The sequence below is a fragment of the Acomys russatus genome, chromosome 20, assembly GCF_903995435.1.
Source record: "Acomys russatus chromosome 20, mAcoRus1.1, whole genome shotgun sequence".
Taxonomy (NCBI): domain Eukaryota; kingdom Metazoa; phylum Chordata; class Mammalia; order Rodentia; family Muridae; genus Acomys; species Acomys russatus.
In genome coordinates, this window is record NC_067156.1 from 31,955,309 (window position 1) to 31,980,491 (window position 25,183).

At 38.0% G+C, this 25,183-nt stretch overlaps 1 protein-coding gene across 1 annotated transcript; it reads right to left on the reverse strand.

Annotated features, from left to right (window-relative positions):
• Positions 1-14,078: 14,078 nt before the first annotated feature.
• C20H5orf46 (chromosome 20 C5orf46 homolog) lies at positions 14,079-24,671 on the reverse strand. Its single transcript, XM_051163950.1, has 3 exons — positions 24,541-24,671; positions 17,301-17,451; positions 14,079-14,136 (listed from the first exon to the last, which is right to left on the reverse strand). Exons 1-3 carry the CDS (start codon positions 24,608-24,610, stop codon positions 14,079-14,081), a joined length of 279 nt encoding a protein of 92 aa, XP_051019907.1. The 5' UTR covers positions 24,611-24,671.
• Between the last annotated feature and the right edge of the window lie 512 nt (positions 24,672-25,183).

Genomic DNA, 25,183 nt, shown 5'->3' on the forward strand with positions numbered 1-25,183 from the left:
ATCCTACCATATGTAGACTGACTGTCCTGAAGTCTAATGTGTCTAGAAGAGAACAAATAAAGCACTAAAAAGATCCTTGGCTCGGCCTGTGTTCACTCTAGACTATAACTGGACAGTTTTCATCTTGGGTCAACCACAAGATAGCAATTTATACTGTTTGTATTTACATTGGAGCCATTCAACAGTTTTAATATGCCTTCTCTAAAGTCAAGCCTTTAATACATATTTTTTAGGCAAAGCACTTATCTATGTCTTTTGCCAAAACTGGGCTCTTCAACAATATTGCATTTATCTTTTCAAGACATAACTTTTGCTTATCTTATGAGCACGTACAGAATAGATATCATGCTTCTCGTCTTGGCTCGTATGTATTTCCAATCTTGAAAGTATCGTTTCTATGTGTATACTCCAGCCTCAACCACATAAAACATATCAATGAATCCCTTTCCTGTTAACAGACCTTCATGGAAAATCAAGTTTGTTCCTATGAAGAGTGTCTTTTACTATTTTCTGCATACATGGACCTGTTACAGTCTTGGAATCATTTGCTGTCAGACACATTTCTTTACTCTGGTCTCTATTGAAAAAGAGCACAAATAGCATGTTGACTGCCAGATTAAGTTTCTGGTTCACAGGTTAGGGAACCTTAGGAAGTCCAGGCAGTAGCCAGTTGGAGAAGGAAGAACCTAATGTTGCAGTGGTTCCCTTTGCTTTTCTTTTGGGGAAGTCTCTGGAAGTGAGAGTCCCATGTCCATGACTCTAGGTCCTACTGGCTAGGACTGCAGTGGACCCAGATTTTGCCAGGAGACTCCAGTCTGGGCTCTGATTATCTGAATGCATGTATATTTCCTTTCTCAAGCAAGGCTGATTATGACTTTTCCTTTTTCAGTTTGTAGGTTGTCTTCCTAATAGTGATGTGACTTGAAGCTCTTCTATTACCAGTTCAGTCAATTCTATCATCTGAATCAGCTTCATGCGCTATATTTTGTACACTTTAAGCATGTAAGAGGACTTCTAGTTCCTGGTTGGATGTTGACTAATACAATAATAGTAAATTATCTTGATTTCCTGCACCTTCTTGGCTACTTTTTTTACTACTTAAAATGCAGATTATGGATGGGTGTAGTGGCACATGCCTTTAATCCCAGCACTCCAGCGGCAGAGGCAGGCAGATCACTGTGAGTTCAAGGCCAGCCTGGTCTACAAAGTGAGTCCAGGACAGCCAAGGCTACACAGAAAAACCCTGTCTCGGAAAAAAAAATGCAGATTATTGGGCTGGAAAGATGGCTTAGAGGTTAAGAGCACTGACTGCTCTTTGAGAGGTCCCCAATTCAATTCCCAGAAACTACCTGGTGGCTTGCAACCACCTATGATGTGATCTAATGCCCTCTTCTGGCATGCAGGTGTACATGCAGGCAGAACACTGTATACATAATAAATAAATGTTCAAAAAAAAAACTAAATAAAATGCGATTATTTCTGGACTCAGTATATGTTTATATCACAATAAATCCATTGTAATAACAAAGAACCTAAATATTTCCAGCCTGCTCAACATTGTAGCTCAGCCTTACAGAAAACTGCAGAATGCTAATGGATACCTTTGCGACTGGTGGCTATCTGAAAGCTGTGTTTTGACACCATTGTCCAGGGTGATCAGAGATAATATTATCATTAATATTGACCTCTCAAAATATAAAAGTTTAAAACTTGAAATGCATTTATTCAGAATGTTTTCATAACACCATAAAGTAGAAAAATCACAAAGTCAGGACTACATGTAGTTGCTCTTTCTGAAATTTTCTGTTTCGTTTTCTCATCTTATCCAAATATGTAATAATAGATTAGATTTTCAGCTGCAAGAGTAAGCAGCCTCAAATCCCAGTGTTGTGTGCACGTAGCATTTGACTCATAGTCTATGACTAAGTCTACCATACATTGTCTTGTCTTTCTTCAGCATTTTAGACCATAAGGGTGGCAAGTAAAGACAAGCTGGTGAAACTATGGTATGACTCTTAAAGTTCTACTTGAGGGAAAAATTATGAATTTCAGAGGGAGTAAGGTTGGGGAAGGGTTGGAGGGAGAAGGGAAGATGATTTAAACACAGTACACATATTTGAAAATGTAAAAGTACATTTAATTTTTAAAAACTTCTACCAGAGGTGATATGTATAACTTCTAATTATTATTTTTATTGTCCAAAGTCAGTCAACAGTGATCACCACTGGTACGTTATCTGATCACCAGTATATATTATATAGTACTGCAATAAGAAATAAGTGTATCTTACATATATGGCTCAATATAACATATTTCATCACATTTTAAGGTAAATGTTACCTAAAAGACCTCTGCACTACTTAAAGGTCTGTGCCCTATTTATTTTACATTTTCTTTCCTATCTACTTTACTTCTATTTGATTATTAACTTTCAGTTTCTTTAAATGGCCCTTATTTTCTGACAGTCCCAAAAATTCGATGCTTCCTAGGATTCCAAACTCAAGTCTGCTCATTTCACTTATAACATGGTCTTTTTTTGTTTGTTTTTGATTTTGTTTTTCAAGACAGGGCTTCTTTGTGTATCCCTGGCTGTCCTGGCCTTGCTTTATAGACCAGGATGTCCTAGAACTTACAGAGATCTGCTTGCCTCTGCCTCTGCCTCCGGAGTGCTGTGATTAAAGGCGTGGGTAACCATGCCTGGCTCTACATAGTCTTAATAGACTATAGACTCTCCTTGTTTTGCGACTCTAAAATCTGTAGTTGGTTTTTATCTCTTTTTTGAGAAGATATTTAATGACTTGTCTGACAATAACTAACTCCAAGAAATGCCACTTCTAACATTCACTATAGTAGGCTTGTATTCAAACTCTTTAAAAAATACAGAGCTGACACTCCTAGGAGCTCTCAGAAACTGTGACAGTTCTCATGAGACCTGCACACATTGAAACCAGAAGGATCCTAAGACAGAGAAGGTGAAGTGAACATGAAGTCCAGTCCTATAGAGTCTATGTGTAATTTATGCATGCTGGGAAAGGAAAAACCATTTTTCTCCAGTGGAGTGTCGGCGAGCATACCAATCAGACTCCAACACAAACTTCATGCCCAGGACCCCAGGAGTATCTGGATGACACAAAAATTGTGTCCATGTCCCTGGGTTTTCTGTCTCTTTGATTGCCTTTTTGTTGTTGTTTTGGTGTGCGTGTGTGTGTTATTTTCTTTTGCTTTGTTTTGTTATTATTTTTGTCTTATTGGGTTTTTGTTTGTTTTAGTTGCTTGTTTCCAAATTTGTTTTTAAGTTTTGGGGAGTTTTTGAAAGAGGAAGAAGAAACATGAATTTGGGAAATAGAGATGTAAGGAGGATTTGGGAGCTGTTGAGAGATGGAAAAATATGATCAAAATATGTTGTACATAAAAATGTTTAATAAAAAATTTAAAATTGTTGATAATGGCATTTAAGAACCACACACATACATAAATTAGGGGCTTTACTTTGTTCATTTGCTTCTGGAGTTTGTTGTGACTTTTCTGTAAATCCTATTTCTTCTTTTATAAGTAAAAATAGAAAACAACTCTCTTTTATAATTTTCTGCGTCAGTTTATAACACAATAATTCTCATGGTTTTCCGAGAAAGGAGGTTTGGAACTATCCCAAATATTTCCATTTATCAACCTCCCCTTCTCAATAGCAAGTAAAGTATGTTAACAATACATTTTCCTAGACATCCTACACATTGTTCATTCTTTAAACCTCACTCTACTAACTGAATTAGTGTCGCCAGGCTGCTGTACTAATCTCCCAAATTCTCTGTTTTCCCCAAAATTCCAATACATAAGCTATAAAACAAGAAAGACTATTTTTCTACAGAACAAGAGCTCAATCATCAAATTCTTCAAGTCTTTTTCAGGCAGTATTTTAAAGCTCATTCACAACACAGACATAGATACTCCTTAGTTTCATACTTACACTGAAGTTCATTCCTTGAAGTGCCCCAGCCAGCTGTGTAGCTCAATCAAGTGTAAACTTGTCCACTGAGTAGCTAAAAGTAATAAGTATTAGTCATTTGTTATTTTATGAATGTGTTTTATTCACTAAGTGGCCATTAATCATTGATTGCAGCATTTTTAATTGATAATTGTTACATACTGTGACAAGTTAAACCAACATGATCTGCTCATCTTGAGATCTTACAGTGTGCCATATGAGCCAAAGACAGCTACCAGGGGAATGAATATGCCCATGATGCAGAGAACTTGGCTTCCTCAAAGAGATGTGTGCTGGAAATCATTTGAGCAGATTCAGGGAACTCGAGCTGAGTCTGTACAGACAGAAGAGTAGAAGTCCAGTGTTGGGTATCAGAATCATGGCCACTTTTTACTCTAACAAGCCAGGAATGCCTTGAGTGGTTTGGTGTCTAGTGCCCTACATCTCCCTGAATGGCACCACCATGCATATTAAGACGTTAGTCAGCCACCGAGGAGTTATTATCGATACTTCTCTCTCCCTGACAGATACTGCCTGACTCACGTCCACATCTGCACAGACTCAGCTCTTGTTTTCTTGAAAACTCCCACATTACTTCTTCTGCACTGACATTATTTTGTCCTGGTCTATCTCTTACAAGAGCTCCTGAGCTGGCTTTTCACTTTCATCTGGCCTCTATATCAATCTAGTGGAATTTTTAAAAGGTAAGCCAGTATTCACATTCATTCTAATGCTTAAACATTTTAATTCAGATTTGGGAAGCACATTTTTAGGATAACATGTGAGAACCTGTAAGATTACTGTTCTCTTTGACTTCCACTGATTCTTGTTTACAACTTAGCTGTTTGGGCTTTCTTCTGCGAACAGATCACAGCACAATTACAAATGTCATTCAATCAGCTTTAAATGCCTCTATTTAATTTTCTTTGGGATTTTTCCCATTTAATCATTTTGCCATATTCTTTCTTTTTCTTCCACATATCAACACACATATTATTTCTTTAAAAAAATCTCCTTGATCACATGTTCTGGGAAGATACAATTGTAATAGGTTATGATAGGTTTCTGACCACTTCTCTCTAAAAAGAGTTAAATATTCCTGAATGATTGATTGTGATTTGTCTCTCTCTTTGGAGAAGTTCAAAATGAGCAGAGTATAGCATCGACTAGTGCCCATGGAACATGATAATATTCACCGTGCAATTTATGAATGAACGGGTAACATGATAAAACTCTTTGAATGACCCACACTTTAAAATTTCTGCCAGACATTTTATTTGAAGAAATTATAGGAGATGCATTGTTCTCATTTGTGTTTCTATTAATTTCTTTAGGTTAGTGCATTCTCTACCCATGTTTCCAAGCAAATTGTATTGACAATAGGAAAAGCCAGATATGTGGCTTCCCCCTCACTTTCTCTGAATCTGCACGTGTGTTAACAACAGATTTGAATTTCCCAAGGTAGCGTAGCACCCATATAAGCCAACTAAACCCAATATGCTGCCAAGTGTTATCTTAGTGCCTGAGACAGAATTGCATGTACAGTACTCTAAAATCAACCTTTTGACTCCAGAAAGTTTAAGCCAATCTACAGTGAAAGCAACTGGATTACAAATTGCAAGAGAAAACTTTTAAGTGCAATGGATATGTTTAGTATCTTACTTAGGAGACAGTTTGTGGGTACAATTTGTTGAAGTTTCTCCAGTGCATACTTTGTTATAATACATTAATCACAATTCAATGAACTGATAAAATCACTTATACACCATGAGAGGCAGATGTAATCTACTTATTAACAGTAGTGTCAATTGGAATCAATAAGGTAATGGCTATATTTCTAAGGCTTTCTCACAATATTCATTAGCCTTTGAAAATGAGTACTTTATCCATGAAATACCACTGATGTCCCTCATGAAAATCCCAGAAGTGTCTGTCAAAGTTGCATTGGAAATAATGCTATAATGAACTCTAGGATTATTAAGATAATAGATGTAGACCCCTCATTAATGCAAGTGTGTGGCAACTGGCACAGCCTTTCTGATTAATAGGAAGATGTTGGTTATAAACTGGCCTTCTGACTCCACCATGGCTCCTCTCAGATCCCTCCACAGAGCACAGAAGATGCTGTTCCACATCTCACACTGCCATGACTGACCTCATGATTATAGCATTTGTATGTGACTGGTTGATTAGACACTCAGCCTTTGCATGGAGACTCTGAGCCATTTGAAGGCAACACTGAACTTGAAGAGATGTTCACTTTCCACTCATAATGCATTCCCTTTAAGTAAGCTTTTCATGGTTTCTGTCTTTTCCTTAATTGTGTAAATATTAATTCTTTAATATTTACTGAAGAACTATTTGCTATTGGAGTCTGCTTTTATTGCTCACAACTGGCTGGGCAATGACCTTTGAACAAAGGAGTCACAATTATTGTCTCATGGGATTAAACTTTTATTTTTAAATATTCTTACGGTTTATTTTATTTATTTCTTTTAAAACCTTTTCTTTTGCTGAATGATGGTTGTTCACGCCGTTCTTTAATCTCAGCACTTGGGAGGCAGAGGCTGGCACATATCTGTCAGTTTGAGGCCAGCCTGGTCTATAGAGTAAGGACAGCCATGTGGGATCCCTCTGGAAGTTGGAAGCCTGGTGTTTCCAGATAGTCCCTGAGCTTGGTACAAAAATGACAGACTTCCTTTTTCAGTAGGATCTCCTCTTTGCCTGATCTGAGGAGCCCTAGATTCCCTAAGGAGCATCACAAAACCTCAGGGATGATCACAGGCCTGACTCTTTCCTGATAAGAAACCTGTTCAGCAAGCACCTGAGGATTCCTGGAGATACCCACCCTATGGTAGTAAAGATGTTTCAGTGCCTTGGCTTTCAACCAATGACATTTTAACTATATCTGGAGATTCTTTCCCACCCATAAGATAATTAAGTGAATCGAACCAAACACACTCACTCTTGAAATTCCTCCCACTGCCCCAAGGTTCATAATGTCCCCGAGTCACAAAAATAGAGACTGGCTTGCTCTCTCGTTCTGCTCCTTCACTATAACCATTTGGGACACATTTATTGTGAGGAAGAGTTGCCACCGGATACTTGGGGCTTGACTTCCTGTCAGGCAGTGATGGTGAAGCTGCCTTGGCAGTAGCTGAAGCCTGCTCCACCATGACGAGATCAGTGCTGACCGCTGGCAAAGCACCCACAAGGCCTGAGTTCCACTGGGCCTGCCTTCTGGCCAGTTTCAGGTGTCCACCTGTATCATCTGCCATGCTTAACATGGAAGCTCAACAGAGGGCTGTAACACTTTCAGTGTCATCACAGGTTTCTGGGACGTCAGAGTTTCCACTGCCATTGAACACCAGCAATTTCATTTAAAAAGAGCTGACTGTAACACCCACTGGAAAACTCATTTTCACCATCCCCAGGGAGACTGGGAACCTCGCCTAGCCTCACCCTGAGTGCTCTAAGCTGCTCTGGAGAGAGAAAAGGGACCTTTGATCTTAAGATTTCTCCCTCTTCTAGCCTGAAGCAAAGAGCACCTGGCCTGGCCTGCCTGATGCGGAACCCAGGCCAACACCTGGCAAAGAACTACAAGCAAAGACTACAAATAATTTCTTTTATTTTTTTGAGATTATGTTGTATTTATATCATTTTCCCCTTCCCTTTCCTGTATCCAAACCCTCCCATATGCTTTCTTGTTAATTCATGTTCTATTTTTATTAATTATTGTTACGTTCCCATATATGTATACATACATATATAGTCATAATTATATAAAGACTGAATTCTAATTAATAAATGAAATAAATCAAGCTTAAATATCATCTTAAGAGATGGACTTGATGGAATAAGATGAGACATCTGAAATGGCATTAGGAAACACTACCGAGGAGATGTGATTTTAAACATTAGGACCTATGATGATCTTTCTGAGAAGGTAAAATTAAAAAAAAAAAAAGATGTAATGAAGGCAAAGCTATGTGGCTATTTTGTACAGGAATATGTCAAATTAGGGTAAAAGCAAATTCAAAGCCTAAAAAGAACATCCTAGAAATAGTTGAAGGTTGCCTTCACTTGCCTGGAGAGAAGGAACAAAAGGATGAGCTACAGGAGAAGGGATGTGAGGTGGGCAGCTCTGGTAGGACTAACCATAGTGAGGTAAATAAAACAGCCTGTTCCCAGAGAAAAAAGACACAGAGCGGTAGAAGGAATTGAAAATTGGGACAAGATCTACCACAGGACCCAGCTATACCACTCTCTGGCATATACCCAAAAGATGCTCCACCATACCACAGGATACTTTCTTAACTGTGCTAATAGCAGCTTTATTCATAATAGTCAGAAACCTCAAATGACCTACATATCCCTCAATAAGGAATGGAAATAAAACAGAGACATATATATGTACACATACATATATGTACATATATATACACACATACACCTCACACACACACCACTAGGTTCAATATTTGATCTTGGTTTGTCTATCTATACCACTAAAGGTTCCTTGAGCTGTATGCAAACTTATCTCATGGTAGACAAGCAATAGTTATTGAAATTACAATGGCTGCACTCAGGGTGGAGTAGCAAATAGGAGGAGCACTTGAGAAGGACAGGACCAAGGGGAAACTGGTGAACCCAATAGTGGAAACAGAATGAATTGGTGTTCTAGAATCCAGTGATGCCATGGTCATCTCGCTCCATGACTTCTGTTTTGTCCTCCTGAGCACATTAGGTAACTCTGGGACAATGTGTCTGACAAGTGCATTGCCATGGCTTCTGAGGACTCAGCTGTGACCACTGAGGTGGTAGTTTGAAAGGGCTGTGCTCAGCAATCTGAGCACTCTTCCCATCCCAACACTCTGATAGACTAGAAGAAGAGTAGCCAAGAAAGAGAAACAGACATTTGAATGAAAAGAGGAAGCTTGGTGTTTAGTTTGCTAGCACGGGACATGAGGCGCAAGATAGTTTAAGTGGAAAACGTTTAAAATATGTGTAAAATATCGAAACTTCTTCATATATTTTTATACGGTGAGAACTTAGTTTTTGGAGTAAGAATTGAACCCTCAGCCGGTGTGGTGTCGCACGCCTTTAATCCCAGCACTCAGGAGGCAGAGGCAGGTGGATCGCTGTGAGTTCAAGGCCAGCCTGGTCTACAAAGCGAGTCCAAGACACTCAAGGCTACATAGAGAAACCCTGTCTCAAAAATACAAAACAACAAAACAAACAAACAAACAAACAAACAAATGAATTGAACCTCTTTCTACTACACACTGTCTTTTTATTTTTAATGTGTTATTTTACCTTTTAGAATCTGTTAGCTAAGTTACAATGTAAGTTGTATATTAAAGAAGCCTTGAATTAGCTTATACACATTTTCATATGTAACATATGATCTCATTTTTTTTTGGTCTCATTACAAAATTAAACAAATCAAGAAAGATTGCCAGGAACAGAAACCCCTGTGAAGCCAAGTATGTGATTCTAAGTTGGATTTTAAGTTGGATTCTAAGACTCTAAGAAGGTACTCTTTTGTTGTTGTTGTTCTGACTCTGTAGAAAGAGGAGTACAAACTCAAGGAGCTCAAATGAATTATATTTGGCTGAAACTGGGACTCAGTTCCCAGTGACTTGCTGGGAGCTGCCTTAAGGTCTTTGGCTCTGGATGACTTGTGAAACAGAACTGGATGTTCAGGATCTGGCTGTCCTTGCTTTGTCCAGCTGCCAGACGGGTGAGCCCTTCGAAACACAAGCAGAGAAAGATCAATTGACATTCTGACTTAACAAACAGAGTGCGGAGTTTCTGCCTGTTCTTTAAAATGTTAATTCCTCTGCACTATAAAGCATGAAAGGAGTTACAATAAAATCAACTGTCAAGTGGGTTTGAAGAAGTAATTAAACAAAATAACATAAATAATAAAGCATAAAGTCCATAAGCAAAGACCCAGTAACACTGACGAGGACAGAATGCATGAAGAACTAACTTACGGATGAACACAGACCTCGCTTTTATTATGACCTAGCACTTGGCAGATGGAAAACACACAGCATCTTGATTGGAGGAGAACAAGCTGCCCTCAGGAGACGCAATAGTGTCTCCAACTTTAATTCTGATTGTCAGTTGCATCAGAACCTTCTATTTAATTTACTTATTTTTTAGGTATGACATAGGTATTTTCTTAACCCAAATAATGTGCATAGAAATGAAAACTTAAGAGACTTGATACCCTATGAGAATATACAGGGGGAGGTAATCCCCCTCAGGAACAGTCATAGGGGAGGGGAATAATGGGAAAATGGGGGGGGGGAGAGGAATGGGAGGATACAAGGGATGGGATAAATATTGAGATGTAACAAGAATAAATTAATAAAAAAACAAACAAACAAACAAACAAAAAACCAAAAAACAAAAAACAAAACTTAATAAAGGACATTCTCACCCCTTACTTCTGAAGATCTTAATTATCTGACGAGGTTTATCTTTTTTTTTAATTTTATTTCTGGTTGGGGGAGAAAAGGTAGTTTATAAGCAAATATGCTAAATGATATAAGATACAAAAAGGAACAAATTGCATCTAAGTGTTCTCAAGTAATGAAGGGCAATGCCCGTTAAAAGTTTTTGGAACCCCTAAGCCTATTGGAAGTCACATAGGTGTGGAGGGGCTGAGGTTGAGGGGATCTCAGATTTACCGGATGTTCGATTACTAGAGCATCATTGTTTTTCTGACTTCTTATTGGCATCTCTCTATTCCCTTAGACTGTGTCTAGACTTAGTATAGCTTACTTTCTTTGTAAAGCCTTCATCATGCTCGCCCCTCCTCCGGGGGCTTCTTGTTGCCCTTTCCCAGGGCATCCCCAAAGCTCTGCCCTAGGTTCCTACCACTTACCTGCATGTCCTCAGGGACACTGAGCTCAGTGATAGGCCAGATAATGAGCTTCCCAATGGCAGCACCAACAAAGTTTAAGACAAAATTGGCAAAGATTCAATACTCATTAAAGGAGCATTTAAATAATGGTGATAAATGGTGCTAAACACATTGCTAAGAGAAACATAGGACATCTATTGATTATCTCTCATTTATGTTTAACTGTCTATCTTTTCAAAATATTGATTTTATCACTTACTTATATGCATATGTGTGTCTCTCTGTGTGTGCATGTATGTGGTCAGGGAGTCTGCCCTGGAGCTGGAATCAGGCACTTGTGAGAGTTCTCACATGGGAGCTGGGAACCATACACAGGTGTTTTGAAGCTCAGTAAGCACTCTTAAATCACTGAGATATCTGCCTAGCCCCTTTAATCTATCTATCTTAATTTAAGGAATAAATAGAACTTTGGTCCAATTTTCTGAGCTAGAAAAACAGGCATTGCTGTGAATCACTTAATTGTGAAGTACTGACTTGCTTTTTGATTAGACAAGACAATTACCATAAAACCAAAACTTTTCAACTACTCATTAAGTGCTACCTACAAAGAAGTGACCATTTGTGGTTATTTAATGAGATGCTCTTTGTTAAAAAAAAACTCTTTTGTAGTTTTATTTTTACAGCTCCATATAGAACAATCTGTCATGGATCGTTTTGCATCTAGAGTTCATTCAGAAATCTCTCTGTTCAAGACTTCTTTTCAGTGTATAGTTAGAAAATAAATCAGATCACTGTGCTCTGGTACCATTACATTCCTCTGGTGTTTCAAATACGAAAGGAGGGAAATGAGCTGGCTCAGAGAGGTGGAGCCAGCCATCCAAGGAGGGACAGACAGCAGGTGTCCACTCTACAGGTTGAACTTGTACTATCATGATGCTAACTGGTCTTTTACTCCTCCATGTTGATTCATCTACTTTATTTCTCCTGCACTGAAGCCCAGGATCCCCTGCAACATGGGATCTGGGGGATCTGCGCACAAGTGATTACAAGTGTATAGAAGTAGCCTGAATGAAGACAAAGCATTAGGGAAAAGCACTTCCGTGGGGTGAAGAGGGGAACATGAACACACAAGTCAGTGTTTTGAGAAGCTCATTTAGCTTTGGGCAAGAGTCAGGATTACGTGTGTTGGGCCTATCTTGATTACAATGCCTTATTTCCTCCTTAAGAACTCATGAAAAAGTAGGCTATGCTCTGGGGGTATTGTAATACTGACTTTCTGAGCTCACCTTGGCCGCACCCAATTTATGAAATGGAACCAGTGGAGAAAGTAACTTTCCCAGCCTAGATAGCAACAGAAATTGGAAAAGGCCATGATTTCTGCAGGTATATATAATGGAAACCAACTATCAAGAGACACGTGTTTTATTTTAGTGTGCATTAAGGTTAATCCTTACTCTCAGCTGCTTCCTCCTATGCCACTCTCTGCCTTCTAGTAGTGATATAGGGATTAGCAATAAGACACAAATCTTGGCATGGGGTTCAAGATCCAGCCTTTTCCTCCTTCCTTACTAATATGGCCATATCAATAGTCATTCCTGGGCCTTCATTTTCTCACTTGTGAAATTTAAGAAGACGATGCTTGTCTTTCACAGGGACCATAAATTAATTATACATCCAGCATTTAAAATGGAGCAGGAACTCATTTTAAGTCAGGAACTGGTACTACTTTTCCAACTCTAAAATGTTTGTTTTTATATTTCAGCATAAGTTCTCAGGTGATGATTAAGTAAAAAGAATTGGTGTTCTGGGCACCTAAACCAGATGGCTTGCACACCAATGAGATGTGTGCAACAGTGGAATTGTTAGTGCTTTCTCCATGGGTTAAGCTCAGCAAATTCTACTCTTCCTATTACTGACTAGCTGTCTTTTTGTTTGTTTGTTTTTGTTTTAAATGTGCACTGCCCTCTTATTTCACAGGTGGACTTGCACAAAGCAGGCTAGAGTTAGGATGTGGAATGATCCCCAAAAGGCCTAGGTGTAAAAGACTTTGTCCCTAGCTTAGTGATATTTGGGAAGGTCAAAATTTAAAGGGTGGGAACAGGTGGAAAGTTATCAGCCTTCAGGATGTGACTGGGAAGGTGTTTATGGTACAATGGTTTGTTCCCCTTTCTCTTCTTGGACATGAGCTGAGGGGCTAACAGGCCCCTGCTATGGTTCACTGCTTGGTTATCGGCCCAACACAACAATATCAGTGCATTGGAGATTGAAACCATGAAAACTGAGAGACAAAACCAATGATATATTTTTTGAGACAGGGTTTCTCTGAGTAGCCTTGGCTGTCTTGGTCTTGCTTCGTAGACCAGGCTGGCATCGAATTCACAGAGATCCACCTGCCTCTGCCTCTCTGACTTCTGGGATTATAGGTGTGCACCAAATGCACCTGGCTAAATGATTCTTTGTATAACCTGATTATGTCAGGTATTTGAAAGGGGACAGAAATCTAACAGCAGGTTCCTAGAACTGTATATAGCAGGGACCAGACTGACTCATCCCCACTGTGCATTGTTTCATGGCACACTTGGCTTCTTCCCTTAAGAACCTCCCAGTATGTTGGCAAGTAAGATGAAAACAATGTGCTAACCTGCACCTGCACTTCAGGATATCAATTTTATTCCTTCTCAAGTCTCTGATAGGGTTGAAGACCAAATAGTTGAGTTTCACAATTAAGCCTAGTTGTTTAGGGATTAAGGTGTCTTTAGGTCTAGATAGATGTTTTAAGTTGATAGAGATGAGATATGATAGATATTGATTTATATTCAGAATTTTAGACTCACCAAGATATGGAAATGTTTTCCTCAAGGTTGCCAAATACAAACAGCCAAAACATTATGAATATAATATGAATGTAATTCCTGAATGTTCTGTGGTTCTTTTTCTGTATGTAGTTTATTTTATATAAGTATAACAATGTAAATGTATATGTAAAAAGTTAAAAATCAAAAAGTGAACCTTCCAGTATGTTGGCAAGTAAGATGAAAACAATATGGATAGTTCAATGTAATTTTAGAAACAAACTACAATGAGAACAAAGGAACCCAAACCCCATCTTTCTGGTTATAATTATGCTTGAGTTCCCCGAATCAATAAATACAATTATCTAAACCCATTTTCTCTTCCTAATACACTATTATTTTACTTGTAAAATATGTCAAAATCACCTTAGGAGGTCACTTTTGAAGGTGGCTGTTCAGGATTCTCTTCAAGTCCCATAAAACTTCTTGAAAAAGAGAAGAGAGAAAGCAAGAGTTATGTAGACTTTTGGGGATATTAGCATGATTACATTGCCACATGGTCTCATTTTTCTTTTTCTTTCTTATTCATTTATTTTTTTAAAATTATGTATAGTTGTCACTCAACATGGTTTCAGAATAAACTATCCCTTATACCCTTTAAGATGAGAGCTGTTGTTTTGCATCAATCATACAAAATATAATGAATTCCAAGTTTCAAATCAAGGCAAAAAGCCCTGAGTTTTGTAATTTTAAGAACCTGTGACTTCTTCCCATATCTTGTTTTTGAATTGGGCTTTAGAAGTTAATTAGGTTTGATGAATAAAGAGAAGTTAGTTTTAGATTCAACAATGTTGGTAAGAAGAAGGAAAACCTCATTCAAAAACACTGAGGGTTCATACAAATGTCATCTGTGGTTCAGGCTTAGGTGTCTGGTGAGAGGGATGGTGGAGGTCAGAGGGCATGTAAGAACATCAAGTTTGGATCTTAGCCATCAATCCTAGGCATATTCTCTGCTGTGTAGGCAGTAGAAATTCATGGAAGGGTTTCAGGAATGGTAATGAATGAGCAAATAAGGGGGGTTGGTGATAGCATGAGCAAATTTGTATATATATGTATATTATATATACACACAAATATATAAACATAATATATAACAGTATATATACATATATATGCACACACACACACACACACACACACACACACACACACACACACATATATTTGGTTGAGGTGCTTGTATTTGAGTGTGTATAGGTTTTTAGAATACTGGGGAATTGAAGTCAGTGCAGTTTCCATTACTTCAATAAATCTGAAGACAAATGGAGAGAGAAACTGAGGCAGTTTCTCCAAAGCATATATTTAGTATGTATTATGTTCCTGACACCCCACTTAGGCATCAGATATATTGAGATGAAGTAAATTTACCCCATTGAGCATTCCTCAACAGTTCTTTCATTCTCTGTTTTGGGTCAAATTTTACTCTGTCCTTCAAGACCTAAATTATAGTTCACCTTTGGCACAAACACTTTCCTATGGCACTGGCCCCATTGCCTACTCTAGAAGTAGTTTTTAATAGTCACATAAAATTTATCTTGCTAGTGATTTGTAATCTTCATTGCAACTGCTGTGTTATCTACCCTTAAAAACTGAATATTTGTTAGGAAGGAATTTACACTTTAGATATGGTCCTTAACAATTTTCATCCCAACTTTTTGTATATTAAGACCCTAACAATGTTTTTTAGAAGCCTCCTTTCATTCTGCACCTTCATAACACCCATGGTTTTCCTTTATAAAGGGACCCTGAAATATGTTTTATCTACTGGCTCCACCCTCATCTAGATTTATTTTCTTGAATAATCGATATTTTGCCATTGAACAACATGGGCTTTAGGTATAAACTTTAAGATTTTTTTCTTAATGATTTCATCAAACAAATAATTAATTAACGATTGACACCATGGGAAAGATGCTATGACATTATGTTAGGTTAGACATACCTATGTGCTTTTTTGTTTCATTAAGCTATATGGTTAAAAACATGGTTAACGACTTTATTATGTTGTAAGTAATATTATACCATCTCAAAACAGAGTGACAAAGAAAAGTGAGCAGGGAAAAGTAGAATAGTAAGAAAAAGATAAGAGAATTGTTCTCCAAGGAGGAGATTGAAGACAAGCTACAGGATCAAGAGGTGGCCATGAGAAATAGAACATTTCCTTGTGGGCAGAAGGGAGGACTAAGGCAACATGCCCACCGCATCAAAAGCTCTAGTAGCACAAAGTAGTAATACTCTCCGAGTATGATGGGGAGTATAAACAACAAGATAACAATTCTGAGCTTAGAATTTACAAGACCTAAATGGAATAGTAAGCTTTTGGGGTAATCCAATAGTATATTTGACATTTTCCATAAGGGAGCTTTTTTAGTGAAGGAGAACAAAGGAGTAATTATTCTGCCTCCTTGCTTTGCTATGCTTTCTATGTGACATTATTACATATTTTTATTTTGCATACATTGAATGTCTTCCTTATTCATTTTTAAAATTACTTTCCTTCTTGTTTCTATTAATAATCTTGAGCCAACAGACAAATACAAATAAAGCTTTCACAAAAGGAAATTAAACAATAAAATAAAATAATCTTCGAGATTTAGCAATGTGTGTAGAATAAACTTATGCAGAATGCTACACAGTCCAATATACTGATTTAAGCATGTCAAGATTACAGGAAGAGCCCCCAGCTAATCTTTTATAAAAATAGATCTTCATTTGTTGTTGGTTGAGTTTAAGAAGGCATAGATAACTTACCCCAGGAAGAGGTGAGAATTCATATTTAAATAAAATATGAACAGAATTTCAAGGCTTGGTAGAACTTTAGGGCCCAGCTCTATAGCTGGGCACCTGCTTAGGTGTGGCTTTCATATTAGAATTACTGAGAAAGCTTGTTAAAAACTTTACTCTTAGCCTTGCCTTTGGGCAGATATACTATGGAACACAGGAAGACTAATTTAAACAACTCTCCATTGTACATTGGAGCAGGTAGGCAATAAATCAGAGTTTAGTCAAACTCTGCTTGGGTGTCTATGTAAAAATGAAGTGAAGAGCAGCAGCTTTTATGCATGCAGAGTGAAAGAAGTATGAAGAATACTGAGAGGTCATGTCAAATCCAAGGAGCATTAGAAAACAGGCTGAGAACTTTAGAAAGACTTTGGGCTTAGTCATCCTTCACGGTGGCCAACACACTGCTCCTGAGAGTTCTGCGGATTATGTTTAGAGAGAAATTATCAGCTACTTCATCTAGCCCTCCTGAGCTATGAAAACTAGAAACCAAACACTGGACCCATCACAATCATCCTCAGGACCAAAGCTTGTCTTCCGTTGCTTGGCTCTGCTTCCGCATCCTTCTTCTTTCCTATCATGGCCCTGAGATTTTAAAATATAGTGTGAAGGATCTTGAAGAAAAATTCTCATACCAGAAGTTTTCATGGCAACTCACTAAGATCTAAGATGTAACTTAAGGTGGGGCAGTATTTTTTTTCCCAATGAAAAATAATGAATGCATTTGTTCCATTTCACTGAATTTCAGTAGTATGATCATTATCTACAATTAAGCTGGCAAAAAAGCAAGGTTTGCTGCAGTGCTTACGATCCCCTGGACATGGAGCGAAGGATGAAATCCACAGCATTCTCAATGATCTCCGAACCCAGGAGGCTTAAGAATTTGGGGAACTCTGGCTGTTTTTCACCGGAGTCATCTGGCTTGTCATCTGGTTTTTCATCGTCCTTTGGTTTGTCATCTGTAAACAAAAAGTAAACAGAAATGATTCTAAGATGTGATTCTTTTGTTGTTTTGAGACAAGATCTCTCTGTATGTAGCCTTGGCTGTTTTGGACTTGCTTTGTAGACCAGGCTGGGCCTCGAAGTCACAGAGATCCACCTGCCTCTGCTTCTTCAAGTGCTGGGACTACAGTGTGCCACCATGCACACTTGAGATGGGATTCTTAGCAGCAAAAAGGGAAAGTCTGTTTCTCATGTAGGAGCTGTTGAGCTCCTGGGTATCCAGCTGGCATTAAGTCGTTAGTTACATCCACTGTTTGCCTGGTTGAAGTCTTTACATTATCTCCATTGTCTCATTATTACCAAACAGCAATGAGCAACAGACATAATTATTTAATTTAGCACTTAATGAGTAGTTCAGTTTGTGTTTCCCAGCAAGTTCTGGGATTTGGGCTTGGCCTGGTGACTGGCCAGGGTGAGGTGTTAAAGAGAACTGAGTTCTCTCAGTAGCTATCCAATGGCAAGAGTTCCTCAACCAGTGGGGGTTTCATGTCGGCCTTCCCCCTTCTAGGCTGACATCCTACTTTTCTTCACTTGTAAACATCTTGTGCATGCTGTCACAATTGTTGTGAGTTTGTAGGTGTCTCTGCTCTGGTCTGTCTGGTCTGGAAAACAATGTTTTCTTGATGTTATCAACCACTTCTGGCTCTTAAAATCTTTCCATCTCCACTTCCGTGATGGTCCCTGAACCTTGGGGAAGAATGGTGTGATATGAACGTCCAATTTTTGTGTTGAACACTCCACAGTCTTTTGTTATCTGTAGGTTGACTAGTGAGAGGGGGTGTGTCTCTGTGTTAATTGCTATCTACTCTAAGTAGAGGCTTCTCTGGTGAGGATGGAGAGCCATTCTTATCTACAGGTACAACTAGTCATTACAGTTAAGGAGATAGTTAATGCCGGTGCTACACTTGAGATACAGAAAACCTAGATGTTTCATGTAATATAGGACGCCACTATTTTCACATCAATGATAATAGAAATATGGAAGATATTGTGTCATTTTTCTTTACAATTCTATGAGGTAAGAAAATTACTAAGCCAATTGAAGAAATGGAGTTGGACAGAGATTTTTATTTTTTTATTTTTTCGAGGCGGAATTTCTTTGTGTTATCTTGGCTGTCCTAGACTCACTTTATAGACCACGCTGGCTTCAAACTCACAGAGATCTGCCTGCCTCTGCCTCCGGAGCGCTAGGATTACAGGAGTGTACCATCACACCCATCTGGACAGAGATTTTAAAGCTATTTCTAAGACAAGGTTATGCTATAAATGTAATCCAAGGCTGTGTTTGTCTAATATAAAAATCTAGATTTTTTTTACAGTACTCTGTGATAAACTGTGCTCTTTGCAGAAAACTAAACAAAACCAAGAAACAGCCTACAACTTGAAAATTTTTTTAGTGAACAGAAGATAAATGATAAATAATTTCTGTTGTTTTATATCACTTATTAATTTTATGAACGATGATTTTACAAAGTCTGTGTCATTTTTATCCCTGGGTGATGCATTAAGATATGTAATTTTTAGCTTATTATATAGAGAAACTTGTAATGTTTGGGGACCAGAAGGGTGTGCAAAGGCAAGAGAAAACAGCATGGTGACTGTAGGACTCATACACCTGATCCATCATCAGCCATGATGCATGACACATGTGTGTCCCTTGGGTGTTAATGATTTTCATTTTCATGAGATAAAAAGGCCTCGAAGAGAGTCATAAACTACAGTGTGCTACCTTCTCTCTGATTCCTGATGATAGAATGATGTAGGACCTTTAAAAATTTTTTTTTCTTCTCATCTTATTAACAAAGCTGTAGTGTGGCCAGAATACACAAAAATATTGGATGCCCTTGTTCAATTTCAGTTAAACATGAAGATTATTATTTTTAGGATAAGAGTGGTAAATGTGATATGTAGAATGGAATTATATTAACAATAATGTATTGCTTATTTGAAAATTCAGATTTATGAGAAAATCACTTTTAATTTTTATTGAGATACACATAAGTGCTAGAAAAAATGAATTTTAGAAAATATCACAATTAATGTGATTTCTTTTGTTTAACAATTGAAGAATCTATCTTGCTGACTCTAGAAGTTTATGTAATTTAAAATCAACACTAAGCATCATTTCTGTAAATATGATCTTTAAGATACACAAACTCATGAACTCTCAACTCCTTCACACTCTCCTTCCTAGCCTTATTTGAAGGGAGTGTAGTCACACCTCTTTTGGACTTCCCAAAAGAGACACTCTTCCAGCATTTGAGTTTTTCATTTAGAACACATTTTAGCTTGGTTTTGCACAGACTGAAATACATACTGAGCCTTTTCACTTAAGACTTAAACTAAAGACAGTGACTCTCACATACATGTCTGTGTGACCAAAGTGCCGATAATCAGTTTATTTTCACTGAGAAGAAGCAGCAGATTCCTTTTGTGGAGTACCTGCCATGTGCTGGGCTAGTGCCTCCTCACAGACCTGTACCCATGCAATCCTGAACTAGTGCCTCCTCACAGACCTGTATCCATGCATTGCTGGAATAGTGCATCCTCACAGAACTCTATCCATGCATTTCTGGGCTAGTGAATCCTCACAGACCTGTACCCTTATCCCACTTAGTGATGGAGTCAGTTTCCACAGGAGAACAGAGATGCTCTTGGAAACAAGCAATTCAGATGAAATGGAGCCAGTGCATGAGACTGAATACCATCCAACTCCAGGGAGCATGGTCTTCATGTTGTATTGCCATACCTCCATAGAATGGCTCTCCCAGGACACCAGTCAAGTGTAAAGTAGAGCCCTTGTTTGCAATACAGAACAGTTTTCCTCACTTTAAATATAATACTAAATACTAGCATTTCAATATGGAGGAGCTGGGGATTAGAGTATGGGAAATTGGCAATTAGTCTCAGTCTTTGGGCCATATACACGTTCATTGGTATTAAGTGTGGTGTGTCACATGGTTTAAGGCCCTACAAAATGATTGTACTTTCATTTACCTTTGTAAATATACCTGTAAATATGTCATATACCTTTATAAATCATACTTAAGCACTGTCTTTTAGTTTCTTCATTATATTTTATATATTATTGTTCCTGTATGTCATGTATATGTATGTGCGCGCGCGCGTGTGTGTGTATATATATATATATATATATATAACCGTAGTGTATGTACCACTTACCACAGAACCAGACCCAGGATAAGCTGATCTATGACACTATTAGAATTATTATCAATAACAGCCACAGAGCGATAGTAACTCTATTTCCTCTAGCAGTTTATAAAATTATGACACTTTAAAATGTGATTGGACTATCCAGAAATATCAACTTATCGAGGTCCATAATTAAATATTTTCTCTATTAAAATATAATAGAGTAGCCTTTTTAACATTAAGTATTTCACTGAATTTCTTAATTTAATGTGATTATAAAATTTTGAACAAGCACAACATTTTTATTTATATAGATTTCTACATTTTACAAAGTGATTATAAAAGCATGCTCAATAATTATGAAATTTTATAGGTGAGGAAATTAACACATAAAACTGGACTTGTTTAGCTAGTTTCAGAGTTTATTAGAACAGAAAATTGTTTGTAGAAGGTAAATCTTAGCCTTCACACCACTGTATTGATGACTTTAGAGGAGTTGACACAGGCATCCCTGAGACTCCCTCTACCATAATTATTTTTGCATTATTCATTTGAGTTTTGTATTGATGGTGTCATTGTTGACCTGGGGCTGTGAGTTCTGCTAGCTTACACTCAAAGGGGCCTCTTGCTAAGTGGTTATACATTTTGCTTTCCGAATCACCCTGAACAGAGACAAGTAAAAGAATCACAGTCTTCTGCAGACAAAATGATGAATTCCTAAATGAGACTGCTGCATGCTGCTTGCAGCCACATGTGTGCTTGCATGGAATACAAAAGAATCACATGCTTAGGTGGAAGGCGAAGAACCCCGAAGCTTAGATTTCACAACCAGAGACACTTTCACTTGTGCCTATGCTAAAAACATTTTCCCTCTGTAAGTTTACTTTACTAATCTGCAGGAATGAAGGAAAATGAGACAATGGTATATTTATTTAGTAGAATTCTTATTAGAGTTATTAAAATTATACATGAATACAGAATTGGAAGGAAAATCAGAAAGACTAAGTAAGTTGTAGAAGTCTGGGTAAATTATATAAGGTATGTAAAGGATAAGACTTAAAACACATGTGCATGCACACACACACACACACACACACACACACACACACACACACACGCACACAGGTCAAATTTGAATATGTTGATGTCAAATGTTTATTTCAATCAATGCAGTTCTCTTTTTAATCTGGTTTCTTGGTATTATTTAAAAATACTATGTAAAAAGAACAAAAACATGTGTCTAATTAAGATTTATATAAATGTTACATTTTTGTTAAGTTTTATCTAAACATTACATAGTAGTTAAAAATGCCAAACTGGAGTAACTGACTTTCTGAGTATTCAATGGTCCATCATAGAGTACTATAATAATATGGACAGAGGATTTTTTTTCAAGAAAGGGTTTCTTTGTGTAGCCTTAGGTGTCCTGGACTTGTAGACCAGGCTGGCCTCAAACTCAAGAGATCTGCCTGTCTCTGCATCCCTGAGTGCTGGGATTACAGGTGTGTACCACCATGCCCAGCTTGGACAGAGGAGTTTACGGCAACAATATTTTGCCCTCCAAAGTCAACTAGGTCCCAGAGGCATCTCTTGGACATATCCTATAGCTCTGCTGAGTAGTTGCCTGTCCTCTTGCTCAGGGAGACCATGGAGACCACACTGAATGGGGCATAACCACTGTTTCTTCTACAAACAGGAGGATTAACATGGAGGAAAAGATTTCTTAGTGCTTTCAAGTAAAGCCCTGGTCAAGCAAGGCCTTTGACCTTTTTTCAGAAGATGGGAAATAAGGTTAAAGGAAGGCCAGAGGAGCTAGGAGACCACTGAAAACCAGAATCTCAACTGGCCTTGACAACAACAACAACAACAACAACAACAACAACAACAACAATAAAGAGATTAGTTTTGGGAACCTGCATGGTTTTAAACACCTGATGGCAAAGTACAGCCAAAGGTTAGGATACATATTGGTTAACTGTCCAAGAATCATACTCACAGACATTAAGCTTAAGTGCCTAGGCAGCTGTTTCTCATTGATGCTTTTATTCCTGACAAAAATTGCTCCCCAAGGTGAAGGACACTAGGATGTTGGTTCAGTCTAACACTGCACTGTATACTTGCAGCTAAGAGATATGGAGCTACTGTTGTCTTCAATAAAAAAATTGTATGATAACTAAGTTTTTTCTTTGTCTCTCCCACTCTAGAAGCCATCTGACTTCACACGGTGCTTCTAGCCACTCCAACAACTATGGAAGCAGCTGAAAGCATATCCTGAGCTCATTGCTCTTGAGTCCAATCTGGAGGCCAAAAGAAAAAATTAAAACAGGACCAAGACTAATGAATGCTCTTGTGTGCTCATCAAGATATTAGAATGGGCTTTTACTTTGATATTTTAAAATTACCCTGTATTTTGGCTTCTCCTGATTCTTTGTCTAGGGCTTGCAATGCTAAAGCTCTTGTCTTTACTCCTTTATCACACCTCTTTCAGGCAATAGTCAAGGACTTCCTTTCCTTTCTAAACATGGCTTTTACAAAATTATCAATGCTTGTTTGAGGTACTTTAGATAGACCCACTAAAGTGGTACCCCACCTGCCATGCCCAACAACCCTTTTGATCTACAAGAAGCCAGACTGGTCACTGCCATACTTCCATAAGGGCATTTAGAGTTATATTTTCTGAAGGGTGAATAATGAGATCAGGAGGTAAAAACTGGCTAAGCAGTTTAGGGTAAAAGAACACAGACACATTCACTTCTTTCAATGCTAAAAGCAGGAAATGTATTTGGATCTCTTAGCAACCTTGTCTTTGCCAGAGACCAAAGATGCCAGAAGTGTTTAGGGGATCTCTGATCCCTGATATGGTTCCTAAACTATTTTACCATCAATGGGGAGTGTTACGGCAATAAAACAATAAAGGTCTAGGGTGTAAGACACATTTTGGTGAAGAGAATAGCTATCTGGCAGGGAGGAGCTCTAAAATACCCTTTGTGCCAGGTCAGTCACCCAGCAAAGAGGAACTCATCTTAAGCCATGCCAAAGAGATAGGTGGAATAATTATCATTTCAATGAGACACTGTACTTTTTTCTCTCAGAATTCCTACCCAAAGCATAGCAACTTATCAGATTTCAGCCAGGCACTCTGGTGAGTCTGCCAGGTTGTCCCCTCCCTGCCAGGTATCTGCTGGCACCACGTTCTGATCCCCATACTGGTGACTCAAATACCATTACTTACTTTTCCTTGACAAAGCAGCTGCTGATACATACAGACTGCCTGGGGTGTTTTTCTTTTAAACTCTAATAAAGTTGTCCTCAAACTTAAATAATAATTATACATGCTTACAATAGGATTTAATATTTATTTACTGATGATTATCAACCAGACACTACTGGAAACCATTTTCCTTTCTATTTAATTTTCATGATAAATTTGTGAGACTGTTAACAATTAATGTTAAAAAGCATAATTTATTTGAGATCCAGAGGTATTAAATATGCTTTAATTTGCATTTTTTCTTTAGTGATGCAAATGAGTATGGAGTTTTATTGAAAATTATGTCTTTATCACCATTAAATATTATTAGTTATAATCATCAAAAACACCCCATAGATATTTCTCAAGGAAGTTATAATAGTGCCATCCCACCTTATCATTTAAGAATATAAGAAAGAACCCTTTCCAAACACCATGCATTTACTGAGGATGGAGGATAGAAAAATAATTAAGCTTAATAAAACGGCTTTTTGTATTAGATGTGTTTCCAATTTCCCAGTCCAGCGTTCTTTCTGTGATGCCAAAAGGCCCCTCCCTTTTTTGGTCTGGATCAGCGCCAGCTTCCACTCATCACTGCTAACTATGGTAAAGTTGCTGGGCTGTGATCAGAAACACTTACCTGCCTGGCACATCAGGATTAGGGCACATAGTCCCAGGACAAGCGTCAGTCGAAGAACTGAGACTGCCATTCCTGCTGTCCTGGGTATTGTGAGGATAGGTTGCTTAGATGCACCTGCAGCTGTGCTCCATTTATAGGACAGTTGTGGTGACATCACCTGACATGGAATTTAAACTGTTGCACAAGACGTCTGCTCAGCTTGCTCGGGGATCTCTACCAATGAGCTCTGCCCTGTCTTTCAAAATAAATTTCTTTCTTTTTAATTTTTGTTCATAAGGTTTCAAGGAATTGGGCTTCATTTGTTGGTTCTTTCTCCCACTTGTCTAGCCCCTCCTATTCTCCCTTGTTCCACCCCTAATTAGCTCCTACTATTTTTCAAGTAACACGTGGCCTTGTGCCTTTACTCCCATTTTCTCCTTACTTCTACTTCTTGTTTCCCTGTTAGGGCTGCCTATCTAATTTTGTAGTTTATACCACCTTCATATCTCCTCACTTACAATTATGTCAGCACTCAAAGTAAGGATTTGCTTATGAGGCAGAACATATGATTATTGTCTTTCTGAGACTATAGCACTTTATTAACATAATATTCTCCAGCTTTTTCCACATAACAGAAACTTTACAAGTTTATTTTTCTTAGCAG

What these genes read in the sequence shown, in the direction of transcription:
- C20H5orf46 (XM_051163950.1), bottom strand. Translation starts at nt 24,610, where the DNA reads ATGGCAGTCTCAGTTCTTCGACTGACGCTTGTCCTGGGACTATGTGCC. An exon ending in AATCCTGATGTGCCAGGCAG is followed by an intron (nt 17,452 to 24,540) that starts GTAAGTGTTTCT and finishes TTTTGTTTACAG; the next exon opens with ATGACAAACCAAAGGACGAT. An exon ending in CGCTCCATGTCCAGGGGATC is followed by an intron (nt 14,137 to 17,300) that starts GTAAGCACTGCA and finishes CTCTTTTTCAAG; the next exon opens with AAGTTTTATGGGACTTGAAG.